Source organism: Xyrauchen texanus, chromosome 49 (assembly GCF_025860055.1).
Source record: "Xyrauchen texanus isolate HMW12.3.18 chromosome 49, RBS_HiC_50CHRs, whole genome shotgun sequence".
Classification (NCBI taxonomy): domain Eukaryota; kingdom Metazoa; phylum Chordata; class Actinopteri; order Cypriniformes; family Catostomidae; genus Xyrauchen; species Xyrauchen texanus.
The window spans coordinates 22,493,441-22,511,614 of NC_068324.1; the positions used below are offsets into that span (position 1 = coordinate 22,493,441).

Consider the following 18,174-nt stretch of genomic DNA (forward strand, 5'->3'; position numbering starts at 1 on the left):
ATGAAACTGCTGTATCTAACCTACCTTATTCATGCAACATCTATTCAGTCAGTACAGTAGCCTTACATTTTAGTCATGTTTCTGTTTAACGTTAAATAAAATGAGGCACACAATTCCGAGAAATGTGACAACAAAGACCCCTCAGGCAGCACGCCCACTCGCAAAGCAGACAGCCGCACATCTGCTACCGCGGGCGCGTTTTTTTTCCACATTCGAATATTAATTTTCACCTTCGAATTTCTGTTTTTTTAAAACTATTCGAATATATATTCGAATTTAGAATATTCGTTGACAGCCCTATTGTAAAATCAACAAGCTAGATGTCAGCTAGCAACTTACATTTATCCATGCACGTCAGCAGCAAACCGTTCTCTATCTCCATTGCTTCTAGCCGCCACGGTGGTTAAAAATGGTACAGTCCACAATAGGGGTGTCTGAAATCGCTTTACATTAAAATGTTCCTACAGTGAAAATAGGAGTTGACTTGTATTGTAACCGTAAATATATTTTTTCACAATATCAGAAAAATTATCTGACCCCCCCAAAACTGAAATTTCTGTCCCTTTGGGGGGTACTGGATCTTCATTGGGGGGTATAGTACCCCCCAGTACCCCCTGTAATTCGAACTATGCTCTGCACACCATTCATGGACTTACACACCAGAGGGTGTTGACAGCTGTTCCAGAGTCAAACCAAACATAACATGCCGATATTGCTGCAAGATATACCTTAACCGTAGAGAATGCTCTACTCTCAAGCAAAAGGTGTTGCAGAAAGCGCAACATGAAGATGTCTGGATGGGAAGACAAGGATGAGAGGCATTGGAGGGGATTCAGTGAACAGCTGCAGGGGGTGGCAGGGAGACGTCCCTGGCTGTGTATCGTTTGCAAGGCTGCATCCTCCGGAGGTCGCATTTGTCGCCTGCATACGTTATCAAGGCTGTCTCGTTACACAAAAGTGAGTAGAACACTTCGAATACAGCCTTTGAAAGCACCCTTCTTTCGGAGGATGCATAAGGCGTATCCTTTGTGGGCACTCACAACCCACAATTCTTTGCTTAAACGGAGATGTCTAAAAATAATGACGCCAATTTGCCCGTAAATATGATGTACAGAAGGAATGTTAATTCCCAAGTACCTCAGTAGATGGGTGCAGAATGTATGTATAATTGTATTCATATATTATTAAAATAAAGTATTAGACTAAAAGTACAACTGTAAAATCTATTTCCTTTTCTCTTTACATCCATTATAACTCTCCTAAAATGTACCTCGTACATTTCCTTCTAAAGGGACTTTGTTCTCTTCTCTTCTTGTTTAAAGGAGGATACTCGGTATACTGAAGCCTTCAAAGGATGCATCCTACCTAGCACACAGCCCCTGATTAATAGGGCGAAACATTAAGACAAGTGGTTCCCGGCTGATGACCCCGCAGCTGGGCTGAAGGCCCTATTAGAGATGCGGCAGGCAATAATGCCCGGCAGGTTATTACAGCTACCTGTGCATCTGTTTATAGGACAAGTATAGGCTTTATTTATTATTATGACCCATCTAGAGTATAAGTAACACTTTTTAGAGAATGAGAACAGTAAACATATTTGTGAATCAACATTATTTAGAGTCAGTAAATCTGTGTTACATTGATCTAAGCAAACATTTAACAGAGATAACACTGATAAAGAGATTATTATATCTTTAATTCAAACTGATTATATGATAATGATAATAAAAGATAGTGACCATCATTTGGTTTCATAAGTAGGGTTATCCCTACTACACACTACACAACTTTCAAAGACATCGGATTGTGGTACCGTTCATATTACACAACTGTCTGTCTTGTCGTGGAAGTTATAGTGTTTTCAAAATACATGAGGAATCGCTGACAGGGGTGAACACATTACAAAATATTTCACTATTGACGAATCCCGACAACTCTGCCTGGACTCCAAATTACGTTTCATAACAGAGTACACGTGAGAAGTGATACAAGATACGAAAAAAATGCATGATCATATGTTATGCATTTCAGAATATGATGTGTATGTTTTTAATCCTATATTTTATTGGCTACAATATGAAAAAGTACCTCCTACTGAAAAATCTACCTATTTGCTTAACTGACTGTCCAAGAGAATTGGCAATTTCTCTCCAACTCTTCTCTTTCTCCACCTGGTTGTGCTACAGTTCAGAGAAAACATCAACTCCTGCCAATGTTCCGTGAATCTTTCCTCCATTTCTTCGGTCCAATGAGAATAATGTTTTGTACGTTGCATGAACATCAGGACTCCACCCACTGAAACTTCCCGTGCCCCGTATTCAGTCAAAACACATTTCATATTGCACAATTTGGGATCGCTGACAGGTCCAGACTTTTAACATTCTAGATATCTCACTGACATCGGGGACACGTCTGTGCTTCTCTCAGATCGTGTCTTCGATAATTCATACATTGCGAGCTCCGATATGATTTCAGGCTTTTGTCCGTGATCTCCACAAAACTGTCAGCGAGTGAAAATCGGGCCAAAAATGATGTAGTGTAAATTGGACATTAAGTGTCTCCAGGGCTGGACTGGGAAGAGAAATCGGCCCGGGATTTGACATGGCAAATGGCCAAAAATGGCCAGTGAGATCCAAATGTTGTTGAGAGGCGCCGTTTCTGCATATCGCTGCGCCGTTTTGTGGTCTGTTCTGCATAATGCGGTGGCTTATTTTTGCTTATCGTGGCCCATTCAGCATGTTTTGCGGACGCACCACTGGTCCGCTCGGTTCTCCCGCTGGCCAGTCCACCCATGATCGGCCCCAAAGTGCGTTGACCCGCCGGGAAAATGCCCTTATGCCAGCCCTGCGTGTCTCTATCCTTTGGCTTAAGTGTGGGGAGAAAAGACACTAATAAATTATGAGGCAGTCAATTCAAAATTTAATCTAATGTAAAGAAAAAATTTAATGTGTAAAATCTAAATGTAATGGCAAGTTTTTCGATCTACCTCTACTTATAAAACAGCTACAGTGCTAAAATCTGAATGGATGATCCGCATTTGAAGACTTCAAAATCTGATATTATCATAGTCTTCATTTTTATGGTTATGCTACCACACATTATTTAGGCTACTTATGAATAATCTTATTGAACATTGGTGTCTCTTTTGACATGCTGTTGACGCCATATTATCAAAGCAATGAGCCCGAGAAAATAAGCCCCCGGCCCTTAATCACTACTATAACGAGGGTCGATAGGCTTTCAGCCTTTTCCATTGGCTTTAGAAAAGGAGGGTGACTTTTAGTAAATACCCGCCTCTCTCATTAATAATTGGATAATAACAATCAGCTACAAACCTTATAGTTATCACCACCATTACGTTCTTGATGTGCTCACATGTTCACAAAGGAAACATATGAGAGTAGGCCAATTTTATTTTAATAAATAAAAAAAAAAATATATATATATATATATCCATCCATCCATCCATCGTCAACCGCTTATCCTGTGAACAGGGTCGCGGATATATATATATATATATATATATATATATATATATATATATACACACGTTTTCTTACTTTGGGGAAAAAACATAAGTGGGTGTGACTGTGTAAAGTGAGTTTATTGCAAGGTGTCTTTTTCCATTGGCATCCCATCAACCTTTTTCACACTCCAGATGTTGGAATGCGGAAGTAAACGATTGCAGGGTAAATTTCAACAGTAGTGAATGGGAATATTTTTAGTGGTAAATATTTTTTTGACTTATCTATTTGCTCCAAGATATAAAGGAAAAGTTAAGTAATACATTTGAATTTACTTCCAGAAAATAAAAAGTAGAAACAGTTCGATAACGATGCCAAATTCACTGTCACTCTCTCAGCAGCCCCTTGCAGCCATGGTAATAAATATTTTTAAAACTAATTCCAGGGTAGTATAACACAAAGTTATAAACTTGCACTCCATATTTAAAAATATAATATAATATAAAAAAACGTGTCATCACTGTCTGTGAAAATTGTCTATTGTGGGAGAAATGTGTTTCCCCCCACCTCTCTCGTGAATATTAATGTAGATACTCAACATCTTCATGAATAATGAATTAGATACAAAACTTGTATCTCCGCCGTCCGACGTAAAGATGTTTTTATATTTTTTTGTTTCTCTTTGACATGTTCACGTATTCACGTAGCGGCAGTAGAAAGAGGATGATGTTTTTCTTTAATTTAATGTAATAAATAAGCTCTGCTGCTCTTCCTTCCTCTGGGGAAAAGTGCGTGTAAGTGGGTGTGTCGAGTGAGTTTAAACTTTATGATGAGTTAAAGTTTGATAATGGCCGTGTGGACCCGCGCGGAGAAACAGGGTCACCTGGACCTGCTGTTGAGCGACCGCTGGGTTCGGGTCTCCGCCGAACTCACCCGGGACACTCTCACACTAACGGTTGAGAGCGAAACGAGCGGGCCCGCGGTCTATCCGGAGCACAACTCACACTTGAGAAACGGCCTTTCCAATGGCAATGAACAGAACCGAGAGCCTTATCAGAGCCCGAGTCGGGTCAACGGGACCGGCTCAGACTCGGAATCCAGCGTTTACTGTGACCCGGTGGGACCGGAGGGCGTGCGGAGGGTTCGGATAGTCAAACAGGAGTCCGGTGGGCTTGGGATCAGTATTAAAGGCGGACGGGAGAACCGCATGCCCATCCTCATCTCGAAGATCTTCCCCGGTTTAGCAGCCGATCAGAGTCGAGCTCTGCGCGTCGGCGACGCGATCCTGTCCGTCAACGGCAGTGACCTCCGCGACGCCACGCACGACGCGGCGGTGCAGGCGCTGAAGAAGGCCGGGAAGGAGGTGACGCTGGAGGGTAAGACTTTTACTCGATCCGCGGGGATTCACTCAGGCCCGCTGTGAACTTGTGCGACTTCATTCTTATTTATTCAGAGTGAACGATTCTCAATGTTTTTAATTATTAATCATGACACAAAGATTATCAAGTTTGCATGTCGAGCATAATAAATCTAGAAGTTTTAAAATGTAGCTTAAGAGTCTGTTTTCATGCAGTAAACATGTCTTCATTTGGCATTTACACTACTGATTTTATGCTCGAATTTACGACGGTAGTGAATTATATTAACATAAACAATGCACACGACGAAGTTTAAAGTAGTTTTAATTGCAGCTGACTACAAACTCAAATAGGCTCGATGTTTTTGGTTCCAGTGTTAGTTTCAGAGAAATCTACTTGTCTCTCAAAAGTAGGTTGTCACAGTTCAAGTGCTTTTGAGTGTGCTTTTTGTCTTCTTTTTTTTCTTGTCTTCTTTTTCTTTCTCCAAGTGGTCAGTGAAAGGAGGCGCTTAACCTTCAGAAAAACCTTAAAGGGATGGTTAACCCAAAAACGAATATTTTCTCTTAAAGGCCTTTCTCACTGTCGGTACTAAAACTTAAATTAGGTACTTCTCCCAAGGTCTATTGCTTTTCGTCGCTTTCACACCTAAGGTGACATTTTTAGCTCCTACTCAGGGGTAGATACTTTTAAGGCATATATGGACTGTGGGACATGCTGCAGCCAAAACCACCATTGTTTCACAAGTGTGAGTGACTTCATCGGGAGAGTTTTCATTGCATCTGTACTGTGTGACTATAACGAAAATAAAGTGATTTCTGGATTACTACGTCGAATTGTTCTTGGGATGACAGATATAAACTAGATAGGTACATTTCCTGAAGAAAATGTGAGTGGTGCTTGCCGTGGCAAAACTCGTGAAACAGCATGTTGTAACTTGAAAAGAACAAAAATTATGGTCATAAATAAATCAACCCAGAAGTCTGTACGATTTTCTGGTGCAGAAATATGTGATTTGTTACTCGGTTGCTAGGGTAAGCCCATGTGGTTGCTATGCAGTTACCAAGGTAATACAATAAATGGCTCCTTTCCATCCTGAGTGAAATAAGTCAACCCGAAGTCTGTAGTGTTTTCTGGTGCAGAGATATGTGATTTGTTGCTCGGTTGCTAGGGTAACCCCATCTGGTTGCTAGGCAGTTACCATAGTGATACTTATCAAGTGTCCTTGCCATCCTGATTGAAATAAATCAACCCAGAAGTCTGTACGCTTTTCTGATGCAGAGATATGTGATTTGTTATTCGGTTGCTAGGGTAACCCCATGTGGTTGTTAGGCAGTTACCATAGTGATACTAATCAAGTGTCCTTGCCATCCTGATTGAAATAAACCAACCCAGAAGTCTCTACGCTTTTCTGATGCAGAGATATGTGATTTGTTACTTGGTTGCTAGGGTAACCCCATATGGTTGCTAGGCAGTTACCATAGTGATACTAATGAAGTCTCCTTGCCATCCTGAGTAAAATAAGTCAACCCGGAAGTCTCTACTGTTTTCTAGTGCAGAGATATGTGATTTGTTACTCGGTTGCTAGGGTAACCCCATGTGGTTGCTAGGCAGTTACCATAGTGATACTAATCAAGTCTCCTTGCCATCCTGATTGAAATAAATCAACCCAGAAGTCTCTCTGATTTTCTGGTGCAGAGATATAGTTACTGCTAAACGGTTGCTAGGGTACTCTGTGTAGTTGCTAGGGAGTGGCTTGGCAGCTGCCAATCATGAATCTCCAAAGGCTGCTTGTCAGTATGAATGATATAAACCAACTCCCATGCCTCTGTGACATTCAGAATGGAAGATATCCCTCTATGGATTTTTGTTGTTAAGGTGCTCGACAATGGTTGCTAGGGAGGGGCTAGGAAGTGTTGATTTGATGCATGATTGGCTGTTTGCTGTCCCGAGTCAAACGAGACCACCCTTGTGTTTCTATGACACTTCTATCCGGAGATATCCCTTTGATCTGTTTCAATAGAAGTCTATGGGACTTGTTGCTAAGGTGCTCTTAATGGTTGCTAGGGCGTGGCTTGATAGCTTCACAATGATCCTGAGAGACTGATTGGTCGTCTGAGTAAAATGAGCCCACCCCCTCGTTTCTATGACACTGTGATCCAGAGCTATGTTCAATACAAATCCCTATGCCTTTTCATTTCATGGGCCGTCCTACACCATTATAAGTCATTTGGGGCATTTTTGGGCAGCTCCTGCCCCCCAGGGGTGCAACTTGTACCCCATATTGAGGTATGCTCTTACAGAGCCTGCCAGCCTCTTCAAATGTGGCAAATCACACGTTTCTGCGAAATCCTCGCTCGAGCTGTGACGCGTCAAAGTTTGTCGCAATGTTAAGTCTATGGGATTTTTCGGCCGCTTTTTGCCCCTGGGGCAAATACCGCACTCGATACGCTTATAAAAGTCATAGCACACGTGTCGTCAATAGGTCGTTCGATTTGACACCTCATTCGTGGGTCTACGCCAAACGGTGCGGGACGAGTTAGGTGCCAAGTTTTGTTAAGAGATATAAAAATAAAAATAAAAAGTATAATAAGTATGTGAGATTACAATAGTGATGCTTTGCAAGCACCACTAATAAGTATGTGAGATTACAATAGTGATGCTTTGCAAGCACCACTAATAATCATATGTTTATCGGGAGTGGGTAATTTAACTTTATTATATACTACTAGTGTTGTCAAAAGTACCGGTACTATACTACCAAGTCGATACTTAAATAAAAAGGACGTAATGATGCCAGTGTATCTGCAGTACTGGTAGTACTGAGGACACCTGTCCTAACCGGTACCAGCGTGCAGTATGATTGACACACGATAGCTTTAAAATGCTCACAGGCTTATTTTGAAGGCATGCTCCATTACACTGAAATGGACAATTAATCGAATTATAATCATGACATGTTCTAGTGTGATTTATTAAACCGCTAAAGGCTGCAATCTTGCTGTGGAAGAGCTGCATACTTTAAATAAATCCGACCGCACAAACACTAGAAACTCCACAGACAGTAAGAATCATTCACGTTGTATGATTTGACAGAGCAGAACACTTATCCATCGTGAACCACGCAGCACATGTAAAGTATATATTTATATAAATCACAGCATTTGTGCTTTAATCTTAACTCAACTTAATGTATATAGCATTTAAAACAGTTGACCAAAGTGCGTCACAGTAATACAATTTAAAACATAAAATTTTTTCATAATTTCCGCATACACTAACACCAGTAATCTAAATACCTAAAATACAAACACTCCAAAATTGTGTCCTACATTTCATTTGTCAGACTCACAGACTGAGTGTAAAGATATGAGATTTCAGACGTGACATACAAATCTTCAATGATCACACTGAACCATGAAGCGACCTGTTAAATCAGGAAAAGTGTAGCATCTAGTAAAAAACACTCTTCATTAGTGCTGGTATCGTTAACATTTTTTCGATACCGATACCTTGACTTCGATACCCATTACTAAACGATACTTTTTTCGATACTTTGGTCGAAAAAAGAAAAAAACAAACTCTGTAGGAAAAAGACGAACACCAGTATTACCGCTGGTTGGACGCTAAGTGGTACTATGGGATAATTTTCATTAAGCAGGGTTATGGTTAAGCTTGCACAATAAAACAAGACACCTTGATTTCAAACTTTGAACTTTATTTTTTATTTATTTTAACTAAAAGTACAAATGAAACTGGAAAAATAAGTGCATTTAAAATGTGTGTTCAACGTTTTGGAAGATGGCTTTTCAACATTTGTGAACATCTCTATTGCAAAGAAGCTTCATTCGTGCATTCTCTACCCAACGGGTATTTTGTTATCCAGGAAAATATATCATGTGTGTGAATACATTTATTTTGTTCCCTCCTTCACAATATACATTGGAAACGTCTCGGGTTACTTAACCCTCTTGGGTCTGAGGGTGTTTTGGGCCCTGGAGAAATTTTGACATGCCTTGACAGTTGTGCTTTTTTCAGTTGCTTTAAAACACATTAATGGCTAAAGTCTGATAACACTGTGTATTCAGCACAAACTGGGCTACAATAATATATGAGCAACGTGTGTACATGCTTGTATTTTTGAGAAAATAACGTTTATGCATGGTTTTTGAAAAAAACAAAATTTTTATGTCATTGAAATAAGGCCATATAACACATACTAAACATTTGTCCACAAGCCTTTTTGAGAACTGGATCTTGTAGCCTGGAGTTTTTGCTACAAAATGACGTGAAAACCATCCTCATTCATACAAAACAATATAGTAATTGAAATTTTGTAAGACACTTTTGGTGTTAGAAAGGTCATAAGCGAGGAGGCGTGAACTATCATGTATATGGATGTATTTTACACCTGAGGAGACAAAAGACCCCTCCCATGGGCTAATCAGTGAGGAATGTGACAGAAAGAGAATGAATGTGAGGAGACTTAATTATCAAAATCAAGTTTTAAGTTAAAATAATTAATCTGACTACATTTTCTTTATGTAAAGCCTTTACTTAATTTTAGACCTACACTACCGTTTAAAAGAAGTCTCTTCTGCTCACCAAGGCTGCATTTATTTGATCCAAAATACAGTAAAAACAGTGATATTTTGAACTATTTTTACAATTTAAAAGAACAGTTTTGTATTTGAATATATTGTAAAATGCAATTTGTGATCAGAGCTGAATTTTCAGCATCATTACTGCAGTCTTCAGTGTCACATGATCCTTCAGAAATCATTATAATATGCTTATTTTCTAATATGGGCATATTTAAAGTAGGGATGCACCGAAATGAAAATTCTGGGCCGAAACCGAAACCGAAAATCCAGGATGCACTTGGCCGAAAACCGAAACCGAAACTTTTACCTATTTAAAAAAAAAAAATTAATCAATAAAAATTAATTAATCTGAATTGAAAAACTACAAACCAATGAAATAATCACACTTTTATTGAAAGTAACACCAAAATTGGACAAAAAATATATTAAAACTATATTAAATATTATTCTTTCAGTTCTGTAAAAATCAAATTTTACAGATTTTATTAACAATTATCCAAATAATGTAAAGTTTTAGAAAACTATTATATGCAAAACAACAGTCAAGTAATGAACTTAGCTAGCATCTTTCAAAAAGTTTAAATATGCAACAGTAATTTTAATTAAAACAAAAAGGCAGAACACAGAATGGCAGAGGGTTTCTATTCCACTGATCTATAACTATAATATATAATTATATATATAGATCAGTGCTCTATTCTGTTTATGTAAACGTATGTACACTTTAAGTGAACATTATTGTGCAAAACAGCAGTAATTGAACTAAATCCAAAGGCAACTGTAAACGACAGATGTATCCTCAAGTGAAGAACAAGTGTAATGTAATTGCTTTACACATCATATTGGACCGCTTTCTAGTTAAGTACAAGTGACAGGTTTCTCTTCAAGAACAAAAGTTGCTAAACTTTCTGACAGTTTCTCCTGTCAGAAAGCTCATCAAGAACATGAGATGCTGCACTGAACAGTTTCTCACTCTCTGTGCTTGGGCAGATAAATACCTGTGCGCAATCCGCGCAAGCAAAGGAAAGCGGTCTTTGTTTATGCGCCCGTAGTCAAGGAGATTGTCGCTTCTGGCGTAGTTCAGCTATACGTCTCAAGTTGTGGTGTAGCTGCGCTAGTTGTGGCATTTTCCTGTAGAATCTCTTGCTGTACTCTGTTTATATATATCTTGAAAGTTCTGCTGAATAAACACTGCAGATCGCAAATTTGATGTCCTTATCAGAAACTTTGAAGAATTTCCACACCGCTGACATGATCGCCTTTGTTTGGTAGCGCTGTGATAAGGGCTAGATCGATCCAGATTGAAATCTGAGCACTGAGGGGCGGGGCGAGGAGGTATATATTTTCGGCTCATCTTTTCGGCCTTTTTTCTCTTTCGGCCGAAAACCGAAAGTGCCATTTTCGGCCGAAAATTTTCGGCGGCCGAAATTTCGGTGCATCCCTAATTTAAAGTGCATTTTACTCGTTTAACCTGAACACATAGTTGCAAGCACAAGCTTTGTTGACGATAATGAGGCAGCATAAACACTAGATAAAATATAATATGTTGACGCAAAATATGCGCGCCGATTCGTCGGACCCAAAACAAAGATGGCGGCGCCGGCGAGTAGTAGTAACACGAGTGGCTCCTCAGACTATCAGAAGTGCAAGGCGGCATGCACTCATTGCTCTAAAGTATGGGAATTCTTTAATTTAAAAGGAAATTCCGTGATATGTCATCTTTGCAAAATGGAGATGGCCTTCCATTCTAGCACCACGGCAATGCACCAGCAGCTGCAGATGACAGAGCACCGTAAGTTTTTTTTCAACTCCCCACTTTGCACTCGATGTTGGAGTAGGCTATAATACGTTGTCGACACCTAAAGTTTTCGCTTATAGCTATTAATAATGCGCTTATAGCTATGAATGTCGTGAAAAATGCATAGAGGACACTGACAACGCGCTGACAGACAGGACCAAGCAGGTAACATTTAATAAAGTCTCAACTTTCAGATTTGGTCATTCAAAGAAAATTAAACCATAAATAGGCCTACTATTTTGTGGCTCCCAGATAGCAAAGAGTCGGCGGGCCGCTGGCGGTGCTCCGGAGGCAGTAGAAGCGGCAGAATGGCGACATCGCAAACACGTTTGACGGCGCACCGCCGGCGGCAGCCGCTTAAGCGGCAGCCGCCTTCCTACCGCTCGTTCAGCGGCCGCCCGCTGGCCATCCGCCATTCCGCCACGTTATATCGGGCGGACCTTCCGCTGGGCGTCGGAGGCAAACGCTTATTTATCGAAGCTGTATTATATAGCCTATATATATATATATATATATATATATATATATATTTATTTATTTATTTTTATATTTATAGCATGCATTTTATCAAGAATAATGATTGATCAAACCAGACAAATTTCCATTTGGCATTTTAATTCCACATTTCAAAGTACAGTAACTGTCATTGAAACAAGATGTCAGATCACTGAAATATAAATAACAGAAAAATACAAACATTATATATACCCACACACACACTAAAACACATGCAGGTTTCCAATTCAATTTTGGTTAAAAAAAAACAAAAAAGACCACTATTGTAACACTTACAATAATTGTTAATAATATAAAGAGGTCAGCTCTGGGATGAAAAGAATTACCAGTAAACATAAGCAATGAGGATATTTGGTACCAAATAAAGTGCAGGATACCAAATAAATTGAGGTATAACATCATATTTACAAGTCATTTCTAAGAATAGGATAAGTGGTAATAATTTAGAGTAAAGCTCTGGAGTAGAATATACCATTATAACTGCAATGCTGACCTGTGGCACAAGGATTTACAAGCTATATTTAACAATAGAATAACAGTTAAGCATTGTGACGGAATGAAAGTAGAATTTTTGGTACTAGTTAATGTGCAATATCAAGTATCAGAGGTATGAAATAGGATTTACAAACTATAATAGAATCGTTAAGCACTGACGGAATGAAATAAGCCAATACTAAAGTCACGGTAAGTAGAATATTTTATACCAGATAATGTGCAGATATCAAGTATTAGATGTATAATCTAGGATTTACAAGCTATATTTAAAAACAGAATAGTTAAGCACTGTAACAATGAAATAAGCAGCAAATTGTATATTAAATAATTGGGATCTTTGGTATCAAAGAATGTGCAGGATAACAGGTATAAAAGGACAAACCATCCCATATTCATCCAAGGAGTTGCCCTCAAAGCAGGGTCACGAGAGAAAAAAAAAAAGAGCAATTTCCACAGTGAACAGTGTGGATTGGGTGAGTGTAGTCTGACACTTTTAGCAGGCTTTTTTAGGGGTCTTGATGTTACTGACTGCAGGATAAAGAAAGGATTCCAGTTGTCAGTGATGCTGGGGTGTCAGTAGTCAGCCTAGGTTTAAGGGGTCGGCTGTGGGTCCCTCTAAGCTGTGCGGCGCCTTTTTCAACCTTCACGTTCAGATGCTCCTTTCAGGTAACGCGTAACGTTAACCTGGATCGCTTCATCAGTGGCATCCTGGGTTGCCGGGTTCTTCCAGGTGGCTCCTGTAGAAAATAAAGATCTGTCATTCAATTTGAATGGCATAAGGTCATACACATCTACTTAAATATAAAAAAAAAATATCCAACTTACTTCGAACAATGGTCTTCAGGAACATGTCTCTAAAACATGCTTTATCCCCTACACCAGTCCAGGTTGTATTGATGGAAAGGTGATTAGAGAAGATACTCTGAAGCATTTAGGTCCCTCCCACATTTGATTGCCAAAAACCGAAGCTGAAAATACAAAAGAAAACGTGTTACAAATTACATTTCTCTGAAGCTTCTCATAAATTTAAAATGTGACAGGCTGTGGATTCAGACTGTAGAATATGCAGTGTACAATCTTAATTTTACTTTTTAGATTACCCTATGGCGTTATAAACGAAATCGGCACACTTACAAATCATTGCTGGAGCTCTTTATCCTGCCTCAAACTGTTGTCAAGCAACGCCAAATCTTCCTGGGTGTCTAGGGGGAGTAACAGATCCCCTGGCAGGGATAACTCTCCAACAGACACATTGGCACTGAAATGTCGCAGCATAGCGTCCAGTTTATTGTCCATGCTACGCACAACATCACCAAACTCTCCAAGACGTCGCAGCATTGGGGTCTGATCTGCACCTACAGGGGTTCCCAGAATAAAATAATAAAGTAGTCAGTCCTGGTCCTTCAACTACTAAACTATGACATTTATATCTAGGTCTACTACATGTACAGGTGGCCCCAGTGGGAATTAAACCAACAACCACAGGTGTTGTTTGCAAGTTGTACCTGCTTGCCCAGTGCGAGCAAATGTCTTCAACATTGTCCCAACTTGAAGTGAGCCGCTGTCACCTGGGAAGTAACAATATATTGATTAGCAATACACTAAATATAATAGTAATATAATATAACCACAATTATCATACCAGTAACTTTCCCTGTAATTTCTATCCACAGTATGTTATGCATGGCATAAAAGTTCATAATGAAGAACCCTTATGATAACATCAATTTCATTTTTTTTTCTTTTAAGCAGAATATTTGTTTGTAAAAGGGGAGGATAAAAAGAAAATAATGAAATATTGGTATACAGATTTTGGTTGATATATCATACTGTACAGTGAATTTTGTTATTGTTATATCCCTACTCACCTGAAGGACGGATAGATCAGGCAAATATCCAGTCAGGCCTTTGTAGAGAGTGTGCGCCTTTGAATAACATAAAACTTTCAATAACTGTTTTCATTTGATTTGAGTTACATTAAACATGAATAACCTTACGAGTCCCCAGGAACATCGGGCTATTAAAGTAACAAGCCTATAACTGCGGTCTTATCATTTATAGCTTCACCATACTCTGCTTTTCTCATAGACCTGTAGCACAATGCCCTAACAGTGACTTCACCTGTGCCCTGATCTTTATTAGAAACTGAGAGGAGAGCAAGTTAATACAATTGATATTACAATTATCACAAAAATTAACAAACAGTCTGCTTTAAAACTAAGACAAAACAAGCTTCTATACTAACGTTACATAAAAAATGAACACGTGGCAAACTAGCTTAGCCGCTATCTGCCGGCACACCACATTAGATTAAAATACTTACCCTTTTAGTTGTGCAGATAACTCGATATGTAGAGTTTAAAGCGCTTGTCCCTCTTGCTTGTCGGAGCAGGGGACCAGGCATCAAAAATGCGATGAACATCGCTGACGCAAATTTTTGGAATATCCTGGAGACATCGAAAACATTTTGTGCGACGCGCAAGTAAACCGTAAAAAGATATGCCGACTTCTGGCGACAGCGGAAGTTCGTCACTACGCTTGTGCACGTAGGCTATTCAGTACTCCCACAGTCTTTGTAATGTGTTTTAGCAATACATTTAACATTTATAATGTGTTTAGATTTTTTTTATTGCCTTTACAGGGACTTTAACACTTTCTTAAACATTTGTACAGGTCATAATTGCAAATGAATCCCTTACCTGAAAAAGGTAAAATAACACAAAAAAAAAATAGAGGTTGGAAAAAATGTAAAGACAAACGAAATTTCTGCGCAACTGTGAAACCAGAGGATAATTTAGCTTTTTCATTGAGTTTATCCTTCACGTCAAAACGGGGATTTTCATGTTTATGATAGATATCACCATGGTTGCAAATTAATAAAAAAAATTTAAAGTATACCCGAGATTTTGGCCATGTTGCAGATGTCTTTCACTGTTCACTGATACAGGCATCGGTGAAAAGTCTAACTTCATCAATTTATTCTGCTAATTTGTTCATAACATGAATTAAATATCTATTTTAAAACCTAATCAGAAAGATATTTATTGCCATGTAAGTTTTACAAAAGGAATTCTTTTTTGTTTATTGGTGCATGTCTCAAATGTGCATCAATCAAAGAAATGTAAACAATTTTCACCTAAGTGCATAAAATAATTCAATATATTTTACACATATTACTGTATAATCGCTTCAGAGTTTCAAAGTAATTTAAATGTAATTTCCTAAACCTTACCTTATCATGGAATCAAGAGTCAAGACTCTGTTATAAACCCTAATGGCTTTGGAGCAAAAAATAATAATAGTCAACATGGCTGGTCGATTTTGAGAGTCTAAGCTGTCCTTGTATTTCAAAGCGGCTTGCCGCCAGCCGGCCGCGGTCGATTGGCACGAGGCAACCGCCAGAGAAAATGAAGCGGGCGGCCCGCCAGCGTTTCGCGGCGGCATCTCGCAAGAAATGGGAGTGACGAATTCGGCGGCAAACGTTTCATCCCCGCCAGTGGCACGCACCTATAGCCGACAGCTTAGGGTCGGAGGCAAAAAGAAGCCGTGCGGACATTTTTTGCTATCTGGGTTAATGTGTCGTGACAGATTGCCTCAGTTAAAGCTGCTCGTGAACCGATCATCTTTTCCTTGGTTAATTTATAGCATCAAATAGGCTAAACATGAATGTAGCCTACATCAGAAGGACTGTTGTTTTAACCGCGGAAAGATGTCAGTACAGTAGCCTACAATCCATTATTCAAATTCAAATACACCGACGTTAATCTTCTCTCTCCTGACTACTATGTCGGACAAAAATAGCGTATTATGATTGATTGATCAGATCGCCAGTCAATCAACTCCCGGCAAATGTTTTTTTTTAACATTTTATACACCCCCACCCCCGATGAAACCGGTATTACCGGTGTTGTCACAAGTCGATTAATCGAATCGAAATCGAATCGGACTTAAAAAATGAATCATTAGATTAATCGACGCATCGAAAAAATAAATCGCTAGATTAATCGTTTAAAAAATAATCGTTTATCCCAGCCCTAACATTCATATTATTTTTATAGCATATTACATATCATATTTATATCATACAGCATACAATTTAAATACCTGCTTTAGCCGAAACATTTATATGTACCTAAAACTTGCTTATTAGGACATACTTCTAATGTCAATACTCTGAATCCTGGCTGGCAAGTCTGGAAACAGTCCCACTTGTAAAATATGTACATGTTTATATAAAATAGCATGTCAACTAATTAAAACATAATGACTTGTCCGAAATTGTATCCTCGACTGGATCAAGTTTACCATTTGCATTGATCGCCTCCGTACATTAGCGTATGAATGGCGTGCTCTGCTGGTGGGTGATCATATGTTTCATGTTTGTGTGATAAGTATTCGTGGAGATTCAGTTTCAGCAAACCCAGAGACTGCTTACAACAGTCTTTTTATTTTCTTTATTTTACAAAAGCACAAGGTTTTGTTGTTATTGTGAGTGTACACAAATAAAAATAGAAACTTTATAGTCTTTAATTATGTCTTACACTTATCTGTATGCCCCAAAATGACGGAGAATTTTATGTTGTTTCCGCTGTAATGCCGTAAAAATCCAGCAGGACGCGCCGGCGCCCTGTTCCCTGAAAAAGCAGAATGAGATGCTGTGCTGATTTAACGCTTTGAGAAGGAGAATACCCATGCCGCCGCACTGCGGATGTCTGGACCCCTTACGGTTGTGTAGTTGTGCTCACAAGAGCATGAGAGGCCTCAAAGACACAAGAGCCCGGAGTGGCATAAACATCCAAATTATAAACCAGCCTGCCGCATTACAAACATGTTGCAGAGGGTCACCTCTGGCCAAAGCTTTAGAGGAGGTGACCCCTCTGGTAGAGTGAGCCCTGATACTTACTGGGGAAGCTTGACCGCGTGCCTCGTAGGCCAGGGCAATAGCATCCATCACCCAATGTGACATTGTTTGCTTGGTGGCGGCCGCCCCATTGTTATGACCCCCATGACAAACTAATAGTTGCCCTAACTTACGCCACTGGCTAGTGCGGTGGACAGAAGCCTGAAGGGCACGGACTGGACACAGACCGTGAAGTCTTTCCTGATCTGGTGTTGTAAACGGCAGAGAACAGAAGGCTTCAAGAGTAAAGGAAATGGCCGAGAAATGAACCTTAGGCAGAAAGTCAGGATGAGGGTGCAATATTGCTTTAGCCAATCCTGGGGCGAAATATAAGCAGGATGGCAAGACAGACAGAGCCTGCAGATCCTCAATCTTTATAGAGATGTGATCGCCATAAGAAAAACCATCTTGAGAGTCAGAAGTTTATCAGATGCCGACTCTAGAGGTTCAAAGGGGTCACAACCAGACCCTCAAGGACTATCGCTAAGTCTCATGAAGGGATCCTGGTCCTAGCAGGAGGTCTCAATCGCATGGCTCCACGAACGAAGCGAGCAAGCAGAGGATGTTTCCCCAATGGCAACCTGTCAATCAAGGCATGGCAAGCCGATAGAGTGGCCACATAAACCCTGAGAGTGGCGGGGCATGTGCCTGCTGATAATCTTTCCTGCAGAAAGTCCAGAACTGAAGCAATCTGGCAGTTAACTGGATCAGCATTATGTGCACTCACCATCTTTCAAAGACACCCCATTTGTTGGCATAACAACTACTAGTAGAGGGAGCCCTAGCACATAGAATGGTCTCAATAGCCTCAGGTGAAAGCCCAGTGTCCCTCAGTTGGTACCCTTCAGGGGCCAAACATGAAGGTTCCACAACTCGTGCGGGGCCTGAGACAGAAGGTCCCTCCTGTGCAGAATCGCCCAAGGCGAGCCGTCGAGGAGAGACATTATCTCCAAGAACCATACCCTGTTTGGCCAGCGTGACGCTCTCAATAAGAGGCAAGACCCTTGCTGGCGAACTCTGGTCAAGACTCCCGGGATCAGAG

General features: G+C 39.9%; 1 protein-coding gene and 1 long non-coding RNA gene across 2 annotated transcripts in view; one reads left to right on the plus strand and one right to left on the minus strand.

Annotated features, from left to right (window-relative positions):
• LOC127640691 (uncharacterized) overlaps window positions 1-454 on the minus strand; it is a 31,778-nt gene extending 31,324 nt beyond the window's left edge. Inside the window, exon 1 of the long non-coding RNA XR_007970109.1 lies at window positions 340-454. This is a non-coding gene — a long non-coding RNA (uncharacterized LOC127640691). The remainder of the gene's footprint in view (window positions 1-339) is intronic.
• Window positions 455-4,144: 3,690 nt separating this feature from the next.
• The window catches only part of sntb2 (syntrophin, beta 2), a 44,001-nt gene continuing 29,971 nt past the window's right edge, over window positions 4,145-18,174 (plus strand). Inside the window, exon 1 of the mRNA XM_052123199.1 lies at window positions 4,145-4,840. Within this exon, the coding sequence (XP_051979159.1) occupies window positions 4,312-4,840 (529 nt within the window). The 5' untranslated portion in view covers window positions 4,145-4,311. The remainder of the gene's footprint in view (window positions 4,841-18,174) is intronic.